Source organism: Ixodes scapularis, unplaced genomic scaffold (genome assembly GCF_016920785.2).
Source record: "Ixodes scapularis isolate PalLabHiFi unplaced genomic scaffold, ASM1692078v2 ptg000154l_1__unscaffolded, whole genome shotgun sequence".
Classification (NCBI taxonomy): Eukaryota; Metazoa; Arthropoda; class Arachnida; order Ixodida; family Ixodidae; genus Ixodes; species Ixodes scapularis.
The window spans coordinates 903,606-930,992 of record NW_024609924.1 but is presented as its reverse complement, the minus strand read 5'-3'; the positions used below and the strand labels follow the sequence as shown (position 1 = coordinate 930,992).

General features: G+C 47.4%; 2 protein-coding genes across 2 annotated transcripts; both read left to right on the top strand.

Moving 5' to 3' along the window:
• Positions 1–1,917: 1,917 nt before the first annotated feature.
• LOC121833966 lies at positions 1,918–3,650 on the top strand. The gene is made up of 2 exons (XM_042287691.1): positions 1,918–3,493; positions 3,579–3,650. The coding sequence occupies exons 1-2, from the start codon at positions 2,135–2,137 to the stop codon at positions 3,648–3,650; spliced, it is 1,431 nt and encodes a 476-aa protein (XP_042143625.1). The 5' UTR covers positions 1,918–2,134.
• Positions 3,651–13,174: 9,524 nt separating this feature from the next.
• On the top strand, positions 13,175–22,908 carry LOC121833965 (zinc finger protein 2 homolog). Its single transcript, XM_042287690.1, has 3 exons — positions 13,175–13,406; positions 13,866–13,980; positions 21,290–22,908. The coding sequence occupies exons 1-3, from the start codon at positions 13,332–13,334 to the stop codon at positions 22,906–22,908; spliced, it is 1,809 nt and encodes a 602-aa protein (XP_042143624.1). The 5' UTR covers positions 13,175–13,331.
• The last annotated feature ends 4,479 nt before the right edge of the window (positions 22,909–27,387 follow it).

The window sequence follows — 27,387 nt, the reverse complement described above, 5'->3', positions numbered from 1 at the left end:
GGTGCTCCCAGGGCGGCCTTGTTGGATCCAAGGCCGCACTGCGGGAAGCTACCGTCGCTTGTGCAGGAGATCGGAGGCGCGGATGTGGCGTAGCAGAGAACATATGCCGACGTTCAATCATGTCGCCTGTTTCTCTCTATGCCCTCGGTGGAACATGGTAGCCGACGAAAACGTCGCCCCCACTGGGGTCGCCCCCTCGCAAGCCGCAGCTTCTCGTTGTTGCTGGTCCGACTTCGAGGTGTCCGGACCGGATGCGCCGGTCGCGTAGTACTCCACGAGCGCAGCAGACGCGAGCAAGGCGATCGTTCTCAGTGTCGTCTGCTTTCCGGTTTGGAATCGTGTTTTAAAACATTGCTCGCGTTATAAAACGACGCGATTATACTGTACCCAGTGGATACACAACGTTCAATGGTCAAAAAACTTTGTAGTTCGTTAGATTTTAGAGTAGGGCGTGTATTTCGAAGCAGTTCGTTAGATTTTAGCGTAGGGCGTGTATTTCGCAAACGCAAAGCGAGAAACACGATTCGTCTGAAACTCTGCGCGTGCAAGGTCGCTTTCCCTCTAAAGGTCGGATCCAGCAAGGAAAAGAAACGCAATACCAGCGATACTCTAGGTACCAGCAGAGCCTCTGTGTGCCGGTAAAGGCCCGGTGCCGTCGACGTCGTGAACAAGCGACATGCGTTCGATCAGAGCCTCTGGTTCGATATTTTGCTCGGATACCGAAACAAGCCAACGAAGCGACCAAGCCATATGACCGAGCCAGACCAAGCCACCAAGCCAGTCATGTAGCCGAACAAATGCTTTCTTCGCGTCACAACTAGGGGTGTCGCGAACCGGCCGCGGTCGAGTTCGACCAGGTTCGACTTTTTCGAACTTTTAGTGGAAAGTTCGACGAACCTTGTATTGAGGTTCGACTCGTGTGCGCATGCGCGACAGGCTGGCCAGTTGGCTTCGGATTGGATGGTAATGGCTAAAAGATGAATTAAGTGCAGCGCTGATTGTCTATTTTAGTCAATACAGTACTAAACATTAAGTTATTAACTTATTTAGTGATTAGAATTAGTTTCTTTTAATTGCAGCTGTTCAAAAAATAAAATAACCCCTTGCATAAAAAAAAAATCTCCAAACTTAGACATGCTTGTATTAAGGTCTGGCCACACTGTCCATAAAGTAGACCTGTGCGCCGCCGCACCGCGCCGCCGCCGCCGCCTGTTTTGCTTTCGCCGCCCTGCGCCGCCGCCGGAATCCCCAGAGCCAGCACGCCGCCGCCGCCGCCGCACAATAAATTCAACGCGCCGCCGGCGCCGCCATCTTTTTCTTTTTTTTTTTTTTTTTGAGGGGGGGGGGGGGGGGGGGGTATTGGTGTTTTTTTTTCTGCTGTGTCTGTATGCTTTTTTCCCTTTCATTTTTACTCCTGTAAATATATCAATAAATGTAGAAGTTCCATAGAAAACGGAGACACGGAACGATAAAAAAAAAAACGGACAAAACAACAAGTCTCAAACACAGTTTGTAGTTTATTTGAACAACGAACGTTGTTACATATACCTCGAGACCCTCACCACCAAAAAAGAAACACCTCCTCTTCACTAGGTCACCGAGAGACGTACACTCAGACAGAACCCATATGATGCATGATTCAGACATATCTAAATAATTCACACCAACCAGCCACCCTGATGACCTCGCTTGAGGGCTGACCAGCCACATGCGATAACAGGCAACTCCAGCTCCACCACAACCCTTACAATTCTTAGAAAACCCATAAAACAAGACCTTATATAGACACAAAAAACGCTTCATATCACTGTCCAGTGCTAAGGACGGTGTGCTTACACAAGGGGCCAGATCAAGACACCCCCAGTAGTACAGACGATACAGTCGGACAGCTCGTTGAAGGGGTGGGGGCATGCTCGGAGGGGTGGACGATCGGGCATCACTGGACACCACTCCAATCCACTTGGCACATCAATGCCCTGGAGCTGATGGCAGCCTTCCTGGCCCTTCAGGCGCTGGCAAAGAATGTGTCTCGGGGCTCCATCCTCCTCGAGCTAGACAACACAGCAGCAGTAGCGGCCATCAACAGGAGGGGCAGCACCTGCTCTCCACAACTCACCAGGATAGCCCACAAGCTATGGTCGTGGTGTTGGGCGAGGGGAATATCAGTCAGGGCGCAACATATTCCGGGGCACATGAACACGGATGCAGACCAAGCATCCAGGAGAGTGATGGATGCCAGCAGTTGGAAGCTGTGCCCGTTCACATTCAGCAGGATCAACTGTCTGTGGGGCCCCGTGCACACGGACCTTTTTGCAGACTTCTCCAACCACCAGGTGAGGCACTACTACAGCTGGAAGCCGGATCCTCAGGCGGCAGCAGTGGATGCTCTCAGCCAGGACTGGACGGGTCAGGGCCTCTATGCCTTCCCACCGTTCAGCCTTGTGAGCAGATGCATTGCCAAGTTGCAGAGCTCCAACAGTCCGCTCATTCTAGTAGCTCCAGTTTGGCCATCTCAGCCATGGTATGCCTCGCTGCTGCACCACTCATACGAGGAACCGCGTCTTCTTCCCCAATCACACGACCTACTGCGCAGCCACGACGGGCAGGTACATCCAATGCTCAGCACGGGGAGCCTGACACTAGCAGCATGGAGACTGACCAACTCCAGCAAACTCATAGCCAACTTTCGGAGCAGGCTGCACACCTCATTGAGGCATCATGGAGGCGGGGAACACAGCTCACCTACACCTCTTGCTGGCGCAGGTGGGAACGCTGGTGCCATTCAAGGACTGTTGATCCCTTTTCTCCCACTCTAACACAGGTGCTCAACTTCCTCGCTAGCCTCTTTAAGGAGGGCCTGGCGTATCGCACTATAGGGTGTTACCGTTCTGCCTTGTCTCAGATCTTGCATAACTTTGACGGTTGCCCTCTAGGGGAACACCCATCAGTTGTGCGCCTTATGAAGGGAGTGTTTAATTCTAACCCCCCCAAACCCCGATACCCCACAACTTGGAGGGTTGAAACGGTGACAACCCTCCTGCAGTCGTGGGGTCCTAACAAGGATCTTAGCCTCAAGATGCTCACTAGCAAGCTAGCTATGCTATTAGCCCTTGCCTCAGCAGGCAGGACGTCAGACTTGTGCCTGCTTTCAACATGCCACATCCGTAAACAATCCGCGGGTTGGGAGCTTGGGCTCAGTGGCCTCAGAAAGACTTCTGGGGCATCTAAACCCCTTCCCACCCTCTTCTTCCCAGCATTCGAAGAGGTTCGGGAATTGTGTCCAGTGGAATGCTTGCAGGTGTACCTCGAACGAACTGCAGGACTCCGAGGCGCCCACACGCAGCTTCTGCTCACTACGCAGAAGCCTTTCCGCCCAGCAGCACGGGACACAGTAGCTCACTGGATAAAACACACACTAACGTTTGCGGGCATTGACACGTCGGTTTTCAAAGCGCACTCAACGCGAGGAGCGGCCACCTCCAAAGCTGTGGAGGTCGGAGTACCACTTGCCGACATCTTAGCAGCAGCCGACTGGTCCTCCGAGGCGACATTTAACCGCTTTTACCGACGGCAATCAGATACCCGGGCTCACTTTGGAACCCATGCAGGTGCTGAGAACACATGCGAAAGCTTTGAACAAGCAGTTGTGAACTTGATAGTAAGTGCGACAGAGGCTGAAGTATAATTACCAGTTCTGACGAATGGTACTTACCTGAAGTTAGAGCGGGAATTATACGAAGCCTATGGAAGCACTTACTATCAAGTTCACACTCCCACCACATCCCTGCCCATTTTCGGGGTAAATTATCACATTCTCTTCCCTGTCGCAGGTCGAGGTGGTTCAACATGGCACCAGAGGTAACGCATAGCGAGAGCTCCAACCATGCAGGTGCCATCACCAGAACAGGAAATAAAAGTGTTCTGAGTGCACAAGTGCCTATACTCTATCTTTCTTGTGGGGGCCCCACCATCTCAATGCAGCCGCAAGCTGTGCTGTAACCATTAACTCGGAAAGATGAAGACGGAAGGGGAGAATACTTCCCTAAGGGGGAGCGCCTAGGGCGCCACCTATTTTTTATTTTCAAAATAGCTTTGAAACGTTGACGTCAGTTCCGGTATAGAAGGGAAAGCAGTTGTGAACTTGATAGTAAGTGCTTCCATAGGCTTCGTATAATTCCCGCTCTAACTTCAGGTAAGTACCATTCGTCAGAACTGGTAATTGTTGGGCGAGTTGGTATTGTGCGTGAGAAAACATGATTGCGCTTTAAGACATAGACAGAGGAAGAACACCACAGAGCGCTTACTTTAAACTGATTTAATCCAAGAGCATCAGCGTAGATACACACTGCGTCACTGCACCACATCTCAACCAAACCGTGGCCCCGCCGCGGACCGCAAATACACTATCTCTTCTTCTGCAAAGTCAATTGAAACCACGCATGACTGCATGTGAAAACCATTATTTGCTTCTTCCAGTGTTCTCGCTAGGCACAAAGATAAGACTTTTAGAGAGATAATTGAGGCGGACGCCATCACCGGCACGTGCTGTGCACGTGTTTTTTTTCTGGCACCCCTGAGGACCACCCGAAAAGGAGGTTAACCTTTCTAATTTGTGCTGAGCTTTGAAAACTAAATTTGCACAGATCCTCTTTGCCACTGATATAAAGTTTTGAGAGATTCCAAGGTAGTTAGTTGGACACACACACATTCTTTACAACCGGCTTTTTTCCCCACAGGAGCCGGATTAAACGTACGTTCCTCCTTACACGTTGAGCAACTGTGACAATCCCATCCTGGTGTAATTGTTAAAATGGTTGTGAACGAAAATTGAGTTTGGCAAAAGGTCTTGACGGTTTTTATCCAGAAATGCCTGACAGAGATGGAGCAAGAGTCCATTGTCACTCAAAAGCTCTGAGCAATTCATTGAAATATTGAATCCGCATCATGGAAGAAGGTGCGATGTGACAACTGTAGACATCAAGGACTACTCTATGGATAAGTCGGAGCTCTTAATAAGGGTCAGGAGGTGGTGTGATGATAATCTAGTAAAGTTGCAGTCTGCCACTGGGATTGATGTAGATAGTTTTATCAGCATTCTGGAGTTTCATTTAGAGTCCACTGCCGCAGACCTTGGTGGTTCTCTTTTTATTCAAAAACAGGGTGTGTGTATCCGGTCGTGAATCGCTCCAGTGTTTTCCGAGATTTTTTTTTTTTAAACGAGACTTATGTTTACGTTGACATGGTTGTGCGGTCCTTGTCGAGTGGACCGCACAGCCCTGCCATCGCAACAGTCGAATTAAGTACTTATAGACCTACTGTTGCACACGGAAAAGGGCCTGTGCTGGAGGTACGGCAAGGAATCAGCCAAGCCTCTGTTGGCAGCTGACAGCTGCCGCTTGAAAATAGTTACGAGTGGTGTAATTGCGTCTGCGATGGATTACGCCTATAAACAATCCCGTATGTTTTGGGTTGGTGAGGCAGTTGAGTTGCAAAAGATGCGTCGTTTGGAAGCGGGCCATCACCACGATGTAATTGTTAGAGCTGTGCTCAAGGTGCTGAAGGTTTAATCCGGCTCCCGTTGAAAAGGCGGTTGTGAAGAATGTTGTGTGTGTGCCTTACTACCATGCAATCTTTTATAACTTTATGTCAGTGGCAAAGAGGTTTGGAGTAAATTTAGGTTTCAAAACTCAGCACAAATTATAAAGGTTAGCCCCTTTCTGGGGCTCCTCAGGGGTGTTAGAAAAAACATAAAAACCCAGATGTAACTTGTCACGTAGGAGTGGTGTACGGGACCCTCTCATTTCGTCGAAACTCGTTTCGTGGAATTACGTATCCCAGACAACTTTTCATGGGCACACGTTTCACGGACACACGTTTTGTCGGCACGATCGTTTCATCGACACTCGTTAAGCGAATTGCACGCTGTAGGGACATCTCGTCACGCGTGTATCATATTAGTAAGGGTTCTGATGGAGTTGCCTGTTTTCGTATGTGGCTGGTCAGTCATCGAGCGGGGTCGTCTGGGTGGCAGGTTGGTGTGACTATGAATCATTTGGATCTGTCTGAGTGTCCGGCTTTCAGTGAACTACACTTTAAAAAAAGGGTGTATTCTCACACCCTTTGTCCCATATAAGACATCCCAAAACTTCAGACGTCGATCTGACAGTACTAACTTTCACAAGAGGCTTAAAAGCCGTGTGGTACAACTTATTAAAATAGCTAATGTACGTTTTACTGACTACAAAAAAAAAAAAAAAAAAAATCGGGGTTTTTTTGGCTTTACAGCAAAACCTCAGTGTTTTCTTTCTGTGGTCTTTGATACGTACTTCAGCTATTTAATAAGTTACATCGCTTCATTATCAAGCCCCTCGTAAAATGTATGGCCGTCTGTGCGCTCTGCGTCGAAGATACCCTTTATTTAAAGAGTTATTTTTTGATGGTGAGGGTTTTGACTCTTGACGTATATATAAGAGCGTTCGTTGTTCAAGTAAACTATACCCGTTTTTTTCAAGAAAAAAAAGAGAAAGTTTTGAGCATTTTATTTATTTATTTATTTATTAAAGTACCCTCAGGGCCCAAAGGCATTACAGAGGGGGAAAGCACATACATGAAATAAAGATGTTCGTATACGCGACGCAAAGTCTTACGAGATTTGGTTGTCGGAGAAAAAAGTGATGATTTTGGCGCTGGAACGTGCATGCACGTCTTGATAATATATATATATATATATTAGAGTCCAGCATCATATATCTTAATTCTCCACATAAAGGTGGAAATTAGTAATGGTTCGTGAGGATTCAGACTCTTTTTACTAAAGTTCTTGACGTGAAAACGGGTATAAAAGTTGTGTTTGAGACTTGTCTTGTCCGTTATTTTTATCGTTCCGTGTCTCCCGTTACTATGGAAGTTCTTCACCGGCTCGCCTGTGTTTTTAAAGTGTTATAACGAATTAAACGGAATGAACGGTTTTGTAAACTGCAAAACGATTTAATGAAAACTTTGTGAAATAATTTGATGCAAGCCGGGCTATATTCGCGTCCGTTTTTAGGCTTCTTTCAAACGTATTTTATTTTGATCCACACGCCTGGCTTGTTCCTGACACATCGTGTTTCTAGGGGTCCTCCTTTCTCGTTTTCACGCGTAGATCCAGCATCGGGGGTCGAAGTCGAGCCCCCATCCGGTCGAGTCGGGGAGGCTCTCCTAATTACGGGTCTTTGCCGCCAGCGTATTTGCTTACACTCCCGAGCTCAAAATCCTTGCGCCCTCGCACATTTTGTTAATGTTGTCATGATCCTCTCGTTATGCGTCTAGCCATCGTGGAGGGCGGCGTCGGCGTGATGCGCTTGTAATCGGAGGATCTGCCGCGGTGCAAGGCGAGTTGGTTGAAATCGACGTCAATAACTGCAGGTTGTTCGTGGGAAAAAAAAAAGTGCTATCGTGCGGGAGCTTGGCGGCAATCCGGTGTGCCTTGCGGAGCAAACCCGGAAATGGTGTAGGTTTGATTGTTCACGTTGGTGATGACAACGCGTACGGTCCGTGGAAAAGCAGGCCAAGTTTTGAGGTAGGAAGGCCGTTCGTGTGCCATACCCTGTCCCTGACGCTGTGTGGAGCTGGTCGATGTTTTGCATCGTAGGAGGAACGCTTCATGCCGTGAAGGTAAGCGAGGTTCGCGTTTGCAGCGTTGCAGTTCGCGCGGACGTCGCCGACCTCGTCGGGAAGCGGGGAAAATTCCATTGGTCAGCGTGCCAAAGTTGAACAGGAGTTCAAACGGTGATGTCTGGAGTCCGGCGTACGGCTGCTGGTTCACTTGAAAGCTGGTTGCCTGGAGGTAATCGCTCCAATGGTTGATGTCGCCGTTGACGTTCTTTCGCGCAGACATGGAAGGATTTTTCCGTTGGTGCGTTCGACAAAGCCGTTAGCTTCGGGAGCGTAAAGTACTGTTAGGGACGCTCTGAATGTGCCTGTCGGCGAGGTACCGCGAAGCCGAACGAGAGGTTAGGACCCTGTCGTTGTCGGTGATGACGGCTTGCGGCGTACCGCGTGCTCGATCGACTTGTTAGGCACGGGGCGCGCGACAAGCGCGTGGTGAGGTGGGACGCGGGGATAAAATACCTGTTGTCGTCGGTCCTCGTCTTGCGGAGGATCTCGGGCCGCGGCTGCCAGCCGGCGACATATTCTCTTACAAACGAGGGTAAATAAAATGCCGAAGTACCTGATTCTTCTAACGGATGTACTCTTCACAGCGAAGGCAATATCCAGAAAGCGAAGGCTCTCCAGAAAAAAATAAAATAAAAAAGTGTGTTGCTTTTTATGGTATTTGCATCTTGTTTTCTAAATTCAAACGACTCTTTTCTCTCTCCCCCTCACTCTCTAATTTACACCCCTCCCCTCCCTTCCCTCTTCCGCGCCACGCCGCCGCCGATCAACAAGACAAGGCCGTAGCGCTCTTCTCGTGACGTCGCAAAGGAAGGCCATCGGGGGCGCGCGTCGAAGCGAAGGCAACGCGCGTGGATCGACCGTCGTAACGCGTTTTTAGTCACATACGCGTGTCATATTAGCTAAAATGAAAGCTTCACATAGCAACGGGTATAGAAAACATTTTATTACACGAGCAAAATATTACACCGCTAAATAATCGGTACGAAATGGCACGACGTATGCGTATAAGCACATGACGTCATTTCCGATACCCTCCAGAGAAGAGGGGGAGAAGGAGCTCCCCTCTTATCAGGACCCTCCTTTGTGCCTTCCGGATTTGCGCAGGCGTCGCTATTCTCCTCCCAGAAGATTATAGAAGATTAACCCGTCACTCAAAATTCTTACAAAAGCAGCTTCCCTCTCCTCCTTTTACTTGGTGTGCAAATGTGTGCGATGTGACGTCAATGCAAGGAGCCTATAGACCGACACGCGGAGCGGCTCTGTTTACCAACACGGCCGGAAGGCCGCGCATGCGCGGTAGCTATGTGGGCAAAAGCAGCCCGGCTCTCCGTGTTTTCGCCATTGCGCTCTATGGCGTGCGCTCGTTGTTGACGTTGTGGGGACGCTTGTATCTTTATTTGTGCGTCGCATTTCCTCACAACGTATGTCGTATGCTATGCCCGACTATTTGAGCTCGTTGCCCGAGCCTGAACGGTAGCGATATCGAAACAAACTGTGCGTGGACGGCGTTGCCTGCGAGGATCCGTACGCCGTAAACAAGGCCTGCTGGACTTCCGACGTAAAGTTGCTGCCTCGGAAGACGACGGCTCAGGTCGTCGTTTATTTAGTTTTTTCGCCAAGACAGTTCACGGCCGACACGGTGCAGGCGTACAAGTCCCTCGAGGTCTACGATTACATCGAGTCGGTTTCCGCACTGCCGGCGGGATCAGCGATCAGTAGACTGTGGGTCTGCGGAAGTGTGTGTATTCATTCATTGATTAAATACACAGAGCGTCTTCAGGTCAAGGTATGATATTTTTCCTACCCTCATGACTACAAGGCATTACAAGCAGTAAAGGTTTGTCCGTTCTTCAGTCTTGGCGGTAACAGGTTACAAGTAACGGCGTTACCAGGAACGCGTTACTTTTTTCAGTAACGTACGTAGTAACCTACTCGTTGCGTTTTCGACACAGTAACGGGTAACGTTCTATGTTACTATTTCAAGTAACGCAGTTACGTTAGCCGTTACTACTTCCCAAGTCTCAAAGAAATTACACTTCAATTGTTTCCGTGTTTTAGGCGTCAAGCCATGTTTTTCTTTGCGTTTTTTTCGTAAGTGTTTAGGTGAAACCGTAAAAAGAGATAAAGTAATTATGTTCAGTTTCTGCATGAACATAATGTTTCTTGATATATGACCTGCATCGTCAAAACCGTAAAATGTGTTAAATCATAATTTAAAGTAACGCAGAAGTAACGTGCGTTACTTTTTATCGATAGCGGTAACGCATTCCTTTTATTTTTAGATAACGTAGCTCAGCAACGCGTACCTTTTATTTGCAAGTAACGAGTAACGTATTTCGTTACTTTTTTTTCGGCAACGCCTACAACACTGCCGTTCTGTCGCCGACCCCCTTCTGCTCGGTAGCACGGGCGTAGCGAGCCTCTGACGAGCGCTTGGCCGGTGTGTTGAGCGCGAACACCGTGGGAACAAAATCCGGGTGGTCTCGATCACAGCGGCTTCCCTGCACATAAGGAAGACTCGGGACGGAGACTGAAATGGAAGCCGCACTTGCCTCCAAGATAGTGTTTGCCGCACAAACGGTCGTTCGCGCGAGGCAACCATTCTTTTCGATCCATGGATATTATCCACCTTCTATGCCTTTCAGAGTTCGCTGGGAACTTGTGGAAATTCATTCCACTAATTTTTCTGTACCTTTCGGTGCAATTAACGGCAACACAGCTTCGCGGCATGCTGAAATGCTTTGACGCCCATGCGAAACGTGCGCGCTTTTGCCCACACCCCCGGCTCCGGCGCGATCGCAGCGCCGCCGCAGCTCCGTGACGTCAAGCCCGCGTGTCGGTCTATAGAAAGATGATTATTTTAAGTCGAAAACATTGAGTCATGCAATTATTGTTGTAGGAATGCATATTTTATACAGAAACACTTCGACAAAATGGCGAGACACGCAGTGATTTGGAAACAGCAAAACAGAACAGTTAAAAATCATTTAGACGTAGTCAACGCGGACAAGGCAAGGCAAGTGTTTCTCACGATCATGTAAGCGACGTTATCGCGTGAAGTCACTGAATTCTTGCATCATACCCCGGCCACATGGCAAAATTAATGCAATTTCGATTGAATGACATTATGGGGTCGACAAATCCGCTTGCGGCGCTCGTATAATCACTCAAGACCGCGAGCTCATTAAATCCTATATAACTGAATGAAAATATATTAACTTTTCCGTGTGGCAGCGGTACTAAACGTGCTACTTAGTCTACAAATTTACCTCTCCCTATGGGCTCGAGCTGTCTTAGAACAAAACATAACTTATTTTGTATATAATAATACTATTACCTTAACAGTTAAGATTCTAGTATAAACGCGGTAAAGGTAATACAATAACCTTAGTATAAATAAACACAGAACCACAAACAACGCACTTTCAATAATCACAAACTTGTTTTTCACCTTCCAGTGAAAGCTAGATTACCGCGCATATTTACAAAGAGTAATGCTATATGCACTGCGGAGTGCAGCTCGGCCGGAAATTGCTATATGCACTACGTTTGTCTCGTATAAAATGAATGATCACAACGAGTTTTTCCAACCGGTGGCATAGCGTAGGGGTTAGCGTGTCTGCTTCGTACGCAAGTGGACGCAGGTTCGAATCGTGGTGATCGTACCTTTTTTTTTTTTCTTTTTTTCTTGAACGTTGTTTTGACGAGGCATTTGGCGATATTCATATTTCTTTTTTGCGATGAACACTAAAAAAAAAAAAAAAGAAAAAAACACCGAATGTTGTCGACGAAACTTCGCAGACTTCGCAGATCCGGGACAGTGGGGCTTGGGTTGCCGGCTGGACGCCGCGAAGCGGCGTGTACTGGTTAACTTTTCTAATTAGCAGCCGCATACTGTCGCCGCGAAGCGGCGTGAACGCAGGCGGGGGGCTGGGTTAAAGGCCGTGGACCAGACTGGAGATTCTGCAAGGCAGAAGATCCTCCTCACCATGGGGGAGGAGGAAACAGGCAACGGTGGACAGTTTAGAAGGGGGGAAAGGAGGAAGCCAGGGAAAAGTGGAAAGCGCGAACTGGTCGTCGGCCTTTAACGAGCTCCCCAGTGATACACGCGCAGTTCGAAAAAGGGTGGCCCGAGCGGCATGAGCTCTCAGCGTAGTGCATATAGCAATTTCCGTCCAAAGTGCACTACATAGTGCATATAGCATCGCTCATTTACAAATGTCGACGCAACTGCATACGAATTAATGTGGCGATGCAGGCGAGTTGGTTATGCATGTTGAAAGTAGTGAAAGCGCACAATAAAGACAAATACGAAGACGGAGAGGCAAACAGGACGAGCGCTGTGCTCGTCCTGTTTGCCTCTCCGTCTTCGTCTTTATTGTGCGCTTTCACTACTTTCAACATGCATACGAATAACGACAAATAACAAAATTGCAATCTATCATGCGATTAAAAAAACGAGTGCAGCATTTTACTTGCGTCCTACGCGACCAAAAAAGCCCGTAAACAAGTTGTTTCTCACCTTTCAATCGTATCCATACGTCCCACAATATCCCTGACGAACACATTTGAACACGAACTCCAATCCTCTCTCTGCCGAGAGAGGTCTATCGATTAATCGACCAGAGTCTTCGTTGGCTAGTTGTCACACGTCACTCAAATCGTAGCAGGACTTGTTTCACGAATCCACGTAAATGCCGTAGTACCCAAGCGAACACAAAAAAAAACTACCCGAGACTACGGTGATGACAGAAATACGACGGGAAGCAAGTCTCAAGAGTACCACACACGAGAGCAGCGGCGACGAAAGGCTTAACGTTGTCGACCCATCTCTTGCTGGTGTGCGCTCCCTGCGACAATGACTGGATTCCTTTTCGGTTTCCTTCCCTTCTGAGATGTCTCAGCGTTCCTTTTCAGACAGTCAGCAGCTCACACACAACGTAAATTTACCAGAATCGGAGCCATGTGCCATGTGGCATCGGCAGCATCGCAGCCGGTCCTTTCGAAAAGTGTGGGGTGCTGCGGAACTGCACGTAGTCCCGCGGTTACGGGGATATTCATAAATATAAATTTGGTATTCTCAACCTTGGAAGCGCGTTGTATATTACGTTTATATTATATATATAATAAATTGTACAAGACTGCGCCTTTAAAACGTAAATTAACGTCGGATAAACGCGCATGAACGAACACCACCGCGCCGCTTTTCAACGATCATTGTTTTCACGTCGATAGCGTATTCTCACGTAGTTGCGCCATGGACTTCCTTGCTCCGCCATTGTGACGTAAGCTCTCAGAGCGCTATGGCCTTGTCTTCTAGGAGGTGTTGCGCCGATCCGTTGATCCCCGCGCCGTCAACACGCCGCCGCCGGAGGTACAAACACCGGCGCGCCGCCGCCGGCGATTTCTGACCGGCGCACAGGTCTACCATAAAGTCGAACCGGTCGATTCTGGTGAAAAGTTCGAAGGTTCGTCGAACCGGTTCGACTCAGTCGAACCCCGGAAGTTCGACCAAAAAATCTGGTTCGACAAAAGTTCGCGACACCCCTAGTCACAACAAGCTGCGTGGTGAGACAAGTGAGTGATTTGCACGCAAGATTCCAAACTCGACATAATCGAAGACGTCAACGAACCGATGTCCTCTGGCCGATCTGCTTGGAGAATTTCTAGGCATGACTGAACGGGTGTTCGAAAACCACTTCTCCGACCACGACGGCAGCTCGGACGTCGTTCTGCCGGACGGAGAGGTGCGTCCACATTTCTGCATTCCCGTCAAGCTAGGGTAACCAGACGTCCCGTTTATGGGCAGGACAGTCCCGTTTTAAAACAATGAAACAGTGTGGAAAGCTAACGACGAAAGTCACTTGTCCGACTCCGGAACAATGTGCCCATAGTTCACTTTTGTACCCCCCCCCCCCCCCCCCCCCCCTCTTATAAAGGCCGACGTACAACCTCGGTTTCTTGCAGGGAAAATAATCATCTTATCTTTCCCCTTTTCTAAGCTGCGAGGGAAGCTAAGTTGGGGCAAGGTAAAAAGTGGAGAGGATATAGTAAAGGAGGAGGCGAGCAAAACTGGAAAGCGCGAAGTGTGTATCGGCCTTTAAACCAGAGCCTCCCGTTTTTTACCCTGAGGAATATGGTCACCTGACTTCAAGCGCGCTGCCAAAACGCCGGAAACCGAAACTATCGCGGCCGATTTGTTTCAGTTCACGAACAAGTTGGAGCGGGAGAGGCGCGTCCTGGAGCTGGCGGGAGTGCTGGAGAAGGACCTTGTCAAGCACACCAACTGGAATGACGTTTCGGTGTACACCGGCACCACAGGTGTGAATTAAGGCTTATCGAGCATTAGTTCGCAGTTTCTTGTATTAGGAGCAGATGCAGGTGCTCTCAGAGTGAGGGAGGGATAAGGGGAACAGAGAGGGAGGAGGGGTTAGCGTATCAGGCGTATGGGAAAACACGGCTTTTCGCCAAAAGTTTTGGCAGATTTATTTATTTGAAGTTACCCCGCATCACCAGAGGCATAGCAAGGGGGGTACATTTTTGCGAAAACAGAAGTACACTTCACATGTATCAAAACAGAAGAAAGACCACAAGCACTCAGTTAAAAACTGTGGACACATGCGGAATTCAAGGGAGGAGGAGGAGGAGAAATCGCGCCCCTCCCCACTTCCCTCTAAATCCACCCCTGTTACTACAAATGCCATTCCGAAAATCAGTTTGAGCGAGTTGTTGGTGTCGTGCGCATACCTAATGCATGGGTGCCAGTCTTTCTGCAACACTGGTACACCCTGCACGTTCCTAGCCACCCAAAGTGCAAAAAATATCAATATTGCACATTAAATCAAAAGGCCGGATTGACCGTTCCAATCAATGGCAGTACGTGAAAAAAAAAAGGAGTTTTGAAAGATGACGGTTCTTGACATCGGGAGTCTTACATCGAGATTATGGCCAGTACGATGATGGCGGCATTCTCGAGGATTGATGTACTTTAGTCTGAGACACGGGCTGGAGAAAAATTTGTGAAGAAGAGATAGCCTTGCAAGTTTGCAACATTGGGAGAGGAGTGGGAGCCTGACAGGGGTTCGAAGAGATGTGATGGTTGTAAAAGAAGAACAATCCGGATAAATAAAATTAAACACTCGATGCTGAGCCGTTTTAATGTTATTTATGAGGTAGGCTTGATGGAGGTACCAGATGGCAGATCCGTATTCAAGTCTTGGGTGGATAAAGGATGAGTAAGCAAGCATTTTTAAATGAGGAGTGGTCATTTTCAAGTTGCGCTTCAAATCACCTAAAGAGCAACTAACAGGGGAGATGTATGACTGATATGAGTGACTCAGAAAAAATCAAATGAAAGCAAGATATTTATAAAATTAATGTTTTACAAGGGAACGCTGTTCAGTGAATAGAAGAAATTTGAAGGTTTAGAGCCACAAGTAAAGGACACAGTCTTGCACTTTTGGACGTTGAGGGACATCTGCCATGTTTCACACCGTGCTAGGATGTGGATGAGGTCATCTTGGATGAGCAGGTGATCTGATGGATTAGTCGCTTATGATATGCTCCATTACTTTGCACGAGCCAATTGTTAGGGAGATGGGACGATAGTTCCAAGGGGAGTACTTGTTGCCATTCTTCGAAATTGGGACAATCTTCCTCACCTTAAAGTCCGACCTACAGAATCGTCTTCTACCGGGGAGAAAACCGGTTCCCAGTTTCATTCCCTCCATTTCCACTCGCCCACGTTTCCCCTCCTCTCCATACAGGAGCGGATCTCTGAACTACTCCCGGTAGAGAGGAGGAGGGTCTCCCTCTTTCTCAAATGGAACAAAGGAATTGAGGGAAAGTTTGCTTCTTTCTGCTTGTTGGTCGGCCTTTAAGGCCCGTTCACACATTTGCGACTTCTTAAGACCGAGTGCCTTGGAACCTCTTAAAGGGGCCCTGCAGTCCAATTTACACGTCTACCTTTTTTTCAGTTTCCACGTCTCTTGTAATTCGGGCAACGCTGCGGGCACAGAATGAGTAACTAAATATCAGTGCATCAAATTTTATCCGGACGACTCGGAAACCTTTTCCCACTTTGGAAGAGCTGCCCAAGGGTGTCGAACGCGCGGAGCATGGGACGAAATCGTGACTTTTTGGTCCTTAAAGGGGCAGTGCAACGATTTTCAGACTTTGGCCAATTAACTGCGGAAATTAATCTGCGTCACCTATGAAACGAAAAACTGAAAGCTGCATTTTCTTGCGAGCGCTAGTTCTTATTTAAAAAAAAAATGAAACAAATTGAAGGTCGAAGTGCCTCTCAACTCTCCACGCCGACTTTCAAGTGACGTGCCTGGGGGTTCACGTGGTTTCCCCTTGGGCCCTCTCTTCAGAGACTCCAGCCGCTTCCTCCGCGATTGTCGACTTTCAAAGGATTAGCCTCGTGAAGGTCGCGGCGAGCGATAAACACTAAGGACGGTTCGCCACGGGGCTGACGGCGAGTGTAGCAGAGGAGGGGGACAGGGTTTGTTGACTTCCGCGTATCCCCCAGATATGCCGCCATTTTAGTTCCCGTAGCCACCACCGGCGGCTGCAGATCGGCAAATCATTCGTTTTTTGCCTTGTGATTACGCAACAGAATAGCCTTTTTTTTTTTAAAGTGATGCGTTTTTGGTCACTTGGGCTTGTATGAACATATAAAAAATGCAAACTGGCAATTCTTTCAACATTAAAACCATTGCACTGCTTCTTTAACGTCAGCCGAGGGGAGAAAGCTGTTCTGTTCCCGGGCAGCTCTCTCTCCTCGCAAATACGATATAGGTAGCTCCGCTAATGCTGGAAACTCTCCCGAAAACCTATGGGAGTGGCGGCGAACGTGACAGTGGCGCCTCTAGCGGACTCGGAGTCTACGGAAGCAGGCGATGCAATGGAAAAGTATAGGCTCCACGACGCCCTCAAGCTTTGCGTGCCCCGTTTCGTCACTACGGTCAGTCCGCTTGCAAAGCGGAATCCACTTATCGCAACTACAGCGACAAATAAATAACAACACGTGCAGAAACGAAGATAGAGCAGTTTATTTAGCAGTCTCAAACGCCACTCAATGTATGAAACGCATTTGAAGCGCATCTGGGAAGCAAAAAAAAAAAAAATTGTTTAGCTACTCGATTTTTGTTGTAAGAGGTTACTGTTTATACGTTACAAACTGCATTGTCACCATTTCTTACCTGAATAGCTGGTTATTAAAACTGCTCAAACAACATGTTAAACTTACCAGAGCAAGCACACCAGCCTCTGCGGCATTACAAAAACAAAAGGTAATGAGAAAAATGACCCTGCAAACACTTTCAGAACTTTGCAGAAAAGTTGGAGTCCTTATCCCAGACGAAAATAAAAAAAAATGGGGGAACAGTCGCGAACAACGGCAAATGAAACAAAAAAGTTAGCGGACGATACAAAGATACAAATCGCCTAGCAAAGACCTCCTTCCACGACGACGATCGCACATGGCGTTGGTAGGAGCATTGAAAATTAGCAGGTGGTTCTCGCCGTAGGTGTTGGGGCAGCAACAAACAAAGTGAAAGCAGCGACAAAACTATTAAAAAAGAAAAAAAAGTGAAGCTCTTTTTTCTTCTTTTTTTTTTTTCACTTGCGCGTTATTTGTTTGTTTATTTTCTTTTGCGGGCGGTGTTGTTAGGAACTAAGAACAAAATAGAGGAAAGGAATAGCATAGTTTAGCTCACACTGCATCTGGCCTGTTGTCCATAAAGTTCTCAGCAATCTCCGCGGAGTTGTCATAATCGTCTGTTGAGGTGTCAGTGGCGATTGTGAAGCAGACTTGGATACTCTTGCAGTTCAATTTGAAGTAAATAAATTACTCCCGTTTGTTCGGTCTTCGGGAAGCGGAAGAAGGACTTTCCACCACATCACAGAAACTTGTTTTTGCAGTGGTAAGCAGCACATGACATGCCTGCCATCTCCAAGTATGCGCTGGTGAATGCCCGAAGGCGGCCGGTTGATCAACCAACGATGACCCATTGCAGACATGACCGCGTATACTCAAATAAAATCTGAATAGAAATGTAAAACGAGCTTACACTTTTTAAGATATTTATTAAGTATCAAAAAGTACATATGAAGATTTCGGATCAGAAGCTCAATTGGAGGCGAACATAGGTTATCACAGACGACAGTGGAAAACAAAACAATAACAACAAAGTTGCAGACGGCCCTCCAGATGTCCGGGCATAGCGTAGCAGACGAATCGGTGGTAGTAAGCGACGAAGCGAAGGAAAGAAAGTAAAAACTAAGGCAAAAAAGGGAAAGGAAAATATGCGAACTTCAAGTAAACACAGGAAAGAAAAAAGCTAACAAAAAACATAAACGCAGGAGGAAGAAAGACCGCGGTGGTATGGCATCGCCTCAAGCATAAAAAGAAAGTAGACTTTGAAAAATGGTAGGAGGTGCACAACCATCCAACAAGTGCTTTTTTTTTTCTTTTTTCTTAGTTTCAGTAATAGCGTTAGATTTGCTTGTGCACAGTCGACTTCTTCCAGAGCATACTAACGTTGCAGTAAGGTACGTAGTTCGAAATTGCCTTTTGCTTTTTCATCCGGAGACGATCGGGATTAGCCAGCTCGACTATTGGACGAAACGGTTTTAAGCAATACATTCATGAGAAATTGCAATTGCAACAACAAAACGAATTGATCGATAAGAACAGTAAAGTTGAGAGGTAGCTATGTTCTGAAATTTTTTTACATTGCCCTTTTTCAAAAAACGGCAAAGGTACATTAGTGTTTTGCCTGACTTACGTAAGTTCTGACAGAGTGTTTTCTTCAGGAGAGCCCGAAAATTGCGCCCTACAAGCTGAACATTCAAAACAGTGAATACCCGTGACACTTTTTTTTCTATTGGTCCTCTCGCACGGAGATGGGCAAAACCAATCTGTTGTGGAGAAGACTCCGAGCTCGCCAGGGGCGCTGCGATCACTTTTCGCCCGTGATCCGCGGGAGTTGCCAGTATTGGCTTACATGGTATTTGTCCTCGGCCTCACCTCTTTTCCCCGTCTTCCCCTCCCTCCCCACATTCCTTAGTCACTGCGGCAAGGGGAATCCTCCGGCGAGGGAAAAGGGGGGACAGGGGACCAAGGACGTCATGAAGGAGGTTATTTTGTGCCTGTTTTTGTAATTTTAATATATGTTTATAACTTTTAAAATAAAGCGAATTTCGTGAAAATAAAAAGTTCACTTAAGTTACTACGTTCAGTGCGCTCAGGTTCAGTGCAAATTAAAAAACCGCAAAAATTTGTTGCAGGGCTCCTTTAATATCTCTTACGACGAGAGGACACACTGGCGCCATCTGTGGGGTAGCAGTGGGAACATGGCGGTCCCACATATTTTCTATTTCTCTTGCGCATCATTCTTTCTTTCTTGGGTCGAAAAACTTTTGTCAATGTTATAAACAACCATTTCTTATAGATATTATGCACATTTGGCCTCGGATATTCCGCGAAACCTTTGCTCTAGTGAAATGCAGTTCCAAGGTCACTGCATGCCGTAGATAGCACCAGCGTGCCAGTGTGTTCTCTCATTCTAAGAAATTTTAAGATGTTTCAAGGCACTCGGTTTTAAGGAGTCGCAAGTGTATGAGTGGGCCTTAACAGTCATAAGGCAGAACTCTTAAGCAGAAACTAAAAAATCCACAGGCAAAACAAGGACTGTCGGAAGCAATACACGGTCGTTCTCACCCTTGCTACGGCACCTCTGTATAAACAAACACCTTGTGTTTCATGATTGCGCAAACACGGCCAGCGGTCTTAACTTGTGTCTCCACTTGGCTTGGCTCGGCTTGAACTGGCCAGTGTACCTCACTCTGGTGTGGCGCGTTGTGTCGGCCACATGCATTGTACAGACATGATGGTGACAGAATGTTTTCAATGTTTCCTATACACAAACTCATCTCTGTTACGTCACGGCGCGGTGGTGGCGCGTCGGTCGCACTTCCGGTCTGGGGCTGTGGGTAGAAATCCCCATGCCAGACGTGTATTCCTGCGTTGTTTTGAAAGGAACCAGACAAAAACCTGCCTTCTCGTCAAAACGCCGCGACTGGGGCCATAACAAAAGTGTCGAGAAAGGTTTGAATGTCAGTTTTCACATGCTCGGCTCGTCCGAGAATCTGGATATGTGTCGTGAAAAGGGAAAAGCAGACGCCGTCGGACTACGATTGCTTGGGCGGGAAGCACTTTGGATTGAATTCACGGATACTTGTGGTCATGAGATTTATTTGTTTTGTTCCAACATGAACGCCATAAAACCGTCAAGTTGTGCGAACCACGTGCAAACTTTGTTCAGTGCGTCTTCAATTTCAAACGGCGGCCAGATCGTTCGAACTGTCGTCTGCTCTTTCAAACGTTTCTGCTTGTCGTCTGCTCTCTTAGACGACGCCGGCCCGTAGACCAAATGTTGGCCCAGTACTTGCGGTAAGAATTAAGTGCAGGCCTCAAAAGACTAAAGTTTGAAGGTTGGTAAGCAGGCTCGATGTAAACAGTAGATACAAGGAGATGTTGATCATTGTTACCAGTGACCATCACAGAGTTGTTATGCCTACTTCACTTGGTCCGATTCGGCTTGCAATTTTCAATATCAACGTTGACCATCTCAGCTACGGTTCACGCTTTTGTGGCCCGAGCGGCGTCACGACTGAAAATTGCGAACGAAATCTCATCATACGAATTAGGCTGTAGCGTACATACTGCGGCGTCCACGCGGAATCAATCGCCACATGTCACATTATTCACGCGAAGTTTTGCGGTGTAACGAGCCTCAATAATTTCGCTGGCGCCGCTCAAGTTGTCAGACATTGCCCAGGAAGACGTAGAATCAACAATTCGATCGTGAAAAAGGGCAGGGGGACTCACACCGACGCCGACAACGTCGCATTCCAATGGTTTGTTTATGGGCGACGGCGAGCTTCTTGCCCACACCCCCACGCGCATGCGCGGCGCCGGTGGCGTCCGCTAGGGGCGCTCCGGTTTGTTTGTAAACATGAGTTGGTGTATTCCTGCCTAATAACTTACCTCCCCACACCCCCTTTTTGTTTTCTGCACTTAATCTTCTGCATTCAGTCGGAGGGATGGCTTTCTCTCTGCTCAAGTGCCTCATGGCCGAGCTCAATTCTGAATATAACGCGAGGTATGTTTCGGAGCACATAATTTTGAGAAAAAAGAAACTTGCGTAATACTCATGCAAGTACGGTACTTCAGTGTTCATCTGTAAGCTGTCAGTGGTACACCTTTCCAATCCACTCACAGACAGGCAAAGAAAAGGCATAAAGAATGTGAAGATACTTTATGCCAGACAGTGCCAATTCAAAGTGCTCCTTGTTCTTGTCTAACCCCATTCAAAGTGAAAACTACCGTGTGGTCGTTGAGCCTGTGTGAAGAAGCAGCAAGGGGGGGGGGGTATTTTTCTGATATTGTGCCGGGGGCTGCATGAAACTGCTTCGCATAAGGGCTGCACATTGCCGACCCCTACCTTAGTGTAACACACAATAGGTTTCATTTTATAAATTCTGTCGCAGTAATGTCGAAAAAGGGAAAGTCGGTCTATTTTGTCTTTTATAATAGAGATGGTCATGTTTGCTTGCGTAGGTGAGGGAGATACATGCCCGAAGGAGATCAGCTGCCTATCAGAGCCCACGACAGGCATTCTCTTCAATTGCTGTTTCTGCACCCATGTCACCAGGGATCAGCGTGGAATCCTCACTCATCTGGTTGACCACGGTGATGAACAACTCAAGTGCCAGTACTGCTTTGAGTTTTTTTCCAAGGAAGAAGATTTGAGATGCCACGCTGAGATTCACAAGCCAGAAAGAAATTTTGGCTGTCAACTAGGCCCAGCAGCATTCTGGAAAAATAGTCCATTGGTCAATCGCGTTCAAGCCCACACTGGTAAAAAACCTCCCAGATGCCAGGAATGCCTGCAAACACTTTCTCTGTGTAATTGCCTGAGGTCTCATATACAAGACCAGACGAGCAAAAAACTTTTCAAATGTGAGCTATGTCCCCAGGCCTTTAGGGAGAATGCAAAGCTGACCCGCCACATTCGGACGCACACAGGCGAGAGACCTTACAAATGCGAGCACTGTCCCCTAGCTTTTAGCGACACTCAGAAGCTGACTTGCCACATTCGAAGTCACACAGGTGAGAGGCCTTACAAATGCGAGATATGTACCCAAGCCTTTAGCCATAGAGGAAATCTGACACGGCACATTAGAACGCACACAGGCAAGAGACCTTGCAAATGCAAGCAGTGTCCCCAAGCCTTTAGTCGGAGCCTGAAGCTGACCAGCCACGTTCATACGCACACGGACGAGAGACCTTACAAATGCGAACAATGTCCACAAGCATTTAATAGGCTTGGAAACCTGATCCGTCACATTCGAAAACACACAGGCGAAAAACCTTACAAGTGTGGGCTATGTCTCCAAGCCTTTAGTGAGAATGCCAAGCTGACCCGCCACATTCGAATGCACACTGGCGAGAGACCTTACAAATGCGAGCAGTGTCCCCTAGCCTTTAGTGACAGCCAGAAGCTGACTCGCCACATTCGAACTCACACAGGTGAGAGACCTTACAAGTGTGAGCTATGTCCCCAAGCCTTCATCTCTAGAGAAGATCTTAAACTACACATTCGAACGCACACAGGCGAGAGACCTTACAAATGCAAGCAGTGTCCTCAAGCCTTTAGTCGGAGCCTGAGGCTGACCATCCACATTCGAATGCACACAGGCGAAAAACCTTACAAATGCGAGCGATGTCCGCAAGCATTTTGTGCGCGTGGGAGCCTGGTCCGCCACATTCGAAAACACACGGGTGAAAGACCTTACAAATGTGAGCTATGTCCCCAAGCCTTTAGTGAGAATTCAAAGCTGACCCGCCACATTCGAACGCACACAGGCGAGAGGCCCTACAAATGCGAGCAGTGTCCCCAAGCCTTTAGTGACAGCCAGAAGCTTACCCGCCACATTCGAAGTCACACAGGTGAGAGACCTTACAAATGTGAACTATGTCCCCAAGCCTTTAGCCGTAGAGAAAATCTGACACTGCATATTCGAACGCACACAGGCGAAGGACCTTACAAATGCAAGCAGTGTCCCCAGGCCTTTAGTGAGAAGCTGAAGCTGACCCGCCACATCCAAACGCACATGGTTAAAGATCTCACAAATGTGAGCAGTGTCTCAAAGCCTTTAGTCAAAGTGAAAAGGTGACCTGCCATTTTCGAATGCACAATACTGAAAGAGAAGTTCAAGCAATGCTTCAAGTCTCGTGCGTGCGACGCATTCAAATGCATGAGACACTAGAAATGGTATGTCCCATGACTTTTCCGGGTCAGCTGGGCCGAGCAGAATTTTTACAAGAAATTGGCCGTGGAATTTGCAAATAGCAGCAGTCCGAGTTTCGCTCCGAGTCTGGTCAGCCGTACAAACACAGACAATTGCTTGCCTTTGTTGGCAGTTTGCACAAGGCTTTCTTTACATAACATATACGATTGGGCCAATTGGTTCATCATTTGAAGTACAAAGAGCACAGACACGGACAGCCAAAGAGGACAAACGGCACTGGTGTTTGTCGCCTTTTACTCTTTTAGTGTCTTCGCACTGTTTGTGCTTTCTTTACTGTGCTGCTTCCTAGCCACTAGAAGTTGTGTGAGGAGAGGAGGTGGATTTATAGTAATGCATTACCTTTAAAGGGATACTTCAACGAAATTTGAAATATTCCCGTCGTGTTCAAAAATAGGTTGAGTATGATCCACAATATCCGTAAATGACAATCGCAGATTTGTATTTTGAGCCTGGGGGCTGTATTTTTAGTTATAATTGGCCCACTCTGGCAAGCGCTCGGAGAAGGCCTAGCGGAGACCATGTGACATCCAATGCAATCGTGACGTAGGTCGTCTCAAGACGAGCAAAGCTATGGCGAGGCTGACGTCGAGAGGATGGCCTAGTCGTTCCAGCCACCGAAGCGGCTGCTTTTGTACGAGTTTTGAGTGACGGGTTAATCTTCTGTAATCTTGTAGGGGGACAATAGCGACTTCTGCGACACACAAAAGGCATTCTCGGGAAGAGGGGAGTTCCTGCTGGCCCTCTTCTCTCGTCGTGGCCGGAGACGAGACAACCTCCGTCACTAGCTGTCAAGGTTCCTAGACGGGCATTACAAGCGAGGCGTTAGCGACATCCACCAGGTGCTCTTTGCTAATCGTTTAATTTGTTTTAAAATTTCTTTTTGTGACTTTTTTAACAAGATATTGGTATGTTCGATGTGATGCTGCTTTTTTGAACACATATAGACCAAAAAATGAGCGGCGAAATTTCGTTGTAGTATCCCTTTAATAATAATGCAAATGGAAAACAGCCTTCACTAACCGCCTCAGCCTGATACATCTCGGTGGCCCCTATCTAGAAAGGGACTAGACCTGCCTGAATACTTAGTGTTCAAAGCATTTGTGTGGGTGCCTCTTATGGAGTTGCCTCAGGAATGAAAACTGTAAAGACAATTTTATGTGACTTTGTCAGTTTCAATTATATGCAGACCTTTTGCATTGAAGAACGTACAGTCATGACTCATTAATATAAACACCTCTGTTTGCCCAAAAGTTGTCCAGAATGTGAGTTGTCCATAATAACAAGACAAAATTTTATGTATTTGCCCAGTGTGTCCTTGAAAATGGTGTCCATATTAAATTGATGCTGAAGCGGTTCTGTATTTGAGGAAGAACATGTAAAGCAGGGGTCTCAAACACGTGGCCTGTGGGCCGTATGCAGCCCGCGACTCGCTGGGACGCGGCCCACAAGAAACCGGCTACGAGTCCCAGTTCCCATGTCTCAAGTGCTAGAAATGGCATGCGCCATAGTGATCTGATCTCGTCGATTACTTTTCGCTCGCTTTTAACGGGTTCACATAGTTTATTCTTATATGCGTTCATTGGCCCTTTGTTTCGATTTATTTTTTGCTTCCCAGCTTTTTGTAATGCACAAAAATTCTGCTACTATAGTCCGTTGCAACCTAAGAACGAAGGGCGAGGGTAAGACAGGCCGGGGAGGAGAAAGCAGACGGAACACAGGAGAAGAGAGGGGGAAACCTCCTTCTCTCTTTAGCGTTCCGTCTGCTTCCTCCTCCCCGGCCCGTCTTATCCTCGCCCTTCGTTCTTAGGTTGCAACAGACTATACACTCCGTGCGACGCGACTGGCGCGCCGCCGCGCGGCCGGTAGCGAAGGTAGGCAGTGAGAACCCCGGAGAAAACGAAACCAAAACCACGTCGGCGTACGTTGGTGCGCATTGAAGTCGGAGTGGCGCGGTTGCGCTGGGTTCACAGCATGAAGTGCTGCCTGTGCTGCGTCATTAAGTGCTTCAATAGTTATGCGTCGTATCTCGTGGAGACAAAGTTTCACAGTTTTTCACCTCGCCAATGTTTTCTGGGACAGCGACAACGATGGAGCCGTGCCGTACGACGCGAGAAATTTGGTCTCCCGATCATGTCTGCCACTGTGTCATCACGGCTGACATATTCTGCACTGCCGCTTTGCGCTCTGCGTTTGTTTTCGTACCAGTAACGCCTACATGTGTAAGCGCCGATGGGACGAACTGAAATGCCATCCCACACTCGCGGGTATGAAGTGCCAATTTCGTTGGAGGAATGCCCTCCAAAGAAGTTTCGTCCCTATCGTACGTGTCATTGATATTTCCGGACAAGTATGGCGCGCAATCTGTATTTCATAAAGAAAGATTCGAACGATAAAAAAAGTGACAAATATAAATCTAAAGAAAACAACAATGAAACTCGGAATCACTGGAGAATCGACGTTTGAGTATGGAAGTTTATGTGGTGTGCTTTCTTTCTGGATCAGCCTCCTTTTGGATGTGAAAACGCTGACACCCTGAGTTCTGTAGACAACAATTTTTTTTCTCGGCTTTAAAGCCACCTATCGCAAAGTGGTTTGAACTGGAAGTACCGTCCACTGGTCCCTTTTTACCAGTAAAGTGTGCACCTCCCACGATGAGTGGTATTATCTTGACAGCCTTTGACGGTCAAAACTGGTTCCCATTTAGTTACTCCGCCCAAACTAAACTTCCACCTGGTTTCGCTATGCCAACTCTTTTTGTTATAATAAGTGTTGTGCCAAGTGACGGTCATGTTAAAGTACCTGTGCGCCGAAAATCAGCACCTCGCACAATAGGTTATTACACAACAGCTGACCGCAAAAGCCCTTGGCGGCCAAACCGTGTGTTGGCCGACAGCTTTGTTTTCTCGGCTTTGGAACTACCTTCCGTAAAGTTGTTTCAATTGGAAGTACAGTCCACCAGTCCCTTCCTACCTGTAAAGTCTCCACCTCCCACAATCAGTGGTATTCTCTTGACAGCCTATTCATGGTCAAAACCGGTTCCCATTGAGTTATGCCGCCCAAACCAAATTTTCACCTGGTTTCCCTATGCCACCTTTTTCTTTTTGCATACTAAGTGCTGTGTCATGTTACTGTCAAGCCCAAGCACCTGTGTGCCCAAATCTGCACTTTGCACAGCCCGCTATAACACAACATTTTGGGTCCAATATTGGATATCCCGTACAGCTTTATTTCTTTATTCGTTAGAAACATAACTTTCACACCTGCTGTCTCAAAGAAACTTGGCACTCTTCGTGCACAAACAAACTTAGTGAACATCTCACTCGCCTCCAAATATCATCGTTCCAGCAGTCCTAGGTTTACAGCGACGAGCGAAACAAATTTCCCACTCAGAGCAATTATGGTGGCGGCCGTCTTGTTTTTCGGAAAATTGCTCCAACTCCTTTTTCGGCCGCAACTAGAGAAATTACCCCTAATAACGACTCAAACTCAATATATAAGAAGTGGAGAACAGCTAAATGCCCTTCTGCCCCAGCACTCACGCAACGTCACCCTCAACTTATCGGCTCAAAAAGCTAAAGTTTCGTCCGCGCGCGCTTCCGCCGCCACAGTTTGGCATGCGAAAAGGCGCCGCAGGCTGCTGAACGCGCCTCACAGTCGAACGCCAGCTCCTCCGCTAGCGGCGCTGCGCGCGTTTTTCAAAGCGCCCCCTATAGTTCCGGCACGGAGTGTATAGGTTGCAAGCGCGAGCTGTTCATAGGAGGATGCATCTCTGCTGTGCGAACCTCTGGTAAGCAGGAGTAACTGCTAAAAATAAAACTACGAGCTCTAGATTCTTGCCTTCAAAAAAATATCACCATTAATTAAACAATTATTTGTTCGGAGTGTTGTAATAAAAAACGCCAGGAAAGCGAAAACTGTCAAATTAACTTATTGTTTTTTTTTAGAGACTGAGCAACGAGAACGACAGTGTGCTTGCTCTCTTGTTCTATTAAAAAGCCAACGCGTTGGCAGAGTGGTGTCATTTTAGTTATTTTTATCACATCAGGTCAGGGCCCAAAATAGTCATATAAACATATACAGTAAAACCTCGTTATAACAAAGTTGAAGGAGTGATCGTAATTATTTCGTTATAACCATTAGTTTGTTATAGCCAATGTCCATTTCTTCCCTATTAGCAAGCAAGGGGAATTATGATTGCTTTGTTATATCCATTAGTTTGTTATATCCCATTTTGTTATAACGAGGTTTTACTGTAATCTAAAGATGTCGCTGGCAAAACTGAGTTTACAGAAAAGCATAGAGCACGAGGTCTCGTCTTTTGACCCCCCCCCACCATGCGTCCCT

Coding starts and splice junctions, on each gene's coding strand:
- LOC121833966 (XM_042287691.1), top strand. CDS start 2,135: ATGGTCGTGGTGTTGGGCGAGGGGAATATCAGTCAGGGCGCAACATAT. Junction 3,494..3,578: donor CCACCTCCAAAGCTGTGGAG/GTCGGAGTACCA, acceptor GACGGCAATCAG/ATACCCGGGCTCACTTTGGA.
- LOC121833965 (XM_042287690.1), top strand. CDS start 13,332: ATGACTGAACGGGTGTTCGAAAACCACTTCTCCGACCACGACGGCAGC. Junction 13,407..13,865: donor TCGTTCTGCCGGACGGAGAG/GTGCGTCCACAT, acceptor GATTTGTTTCAG/TTCACGAACAAGTTGGAGCG. Junction 13,981..21,289: donor GGTGTACACCGGCACCACAG/GTGTGAATTAAG, acceptor TTGCTTGCGTAG/GTGAGGGAGATACATGCCCG.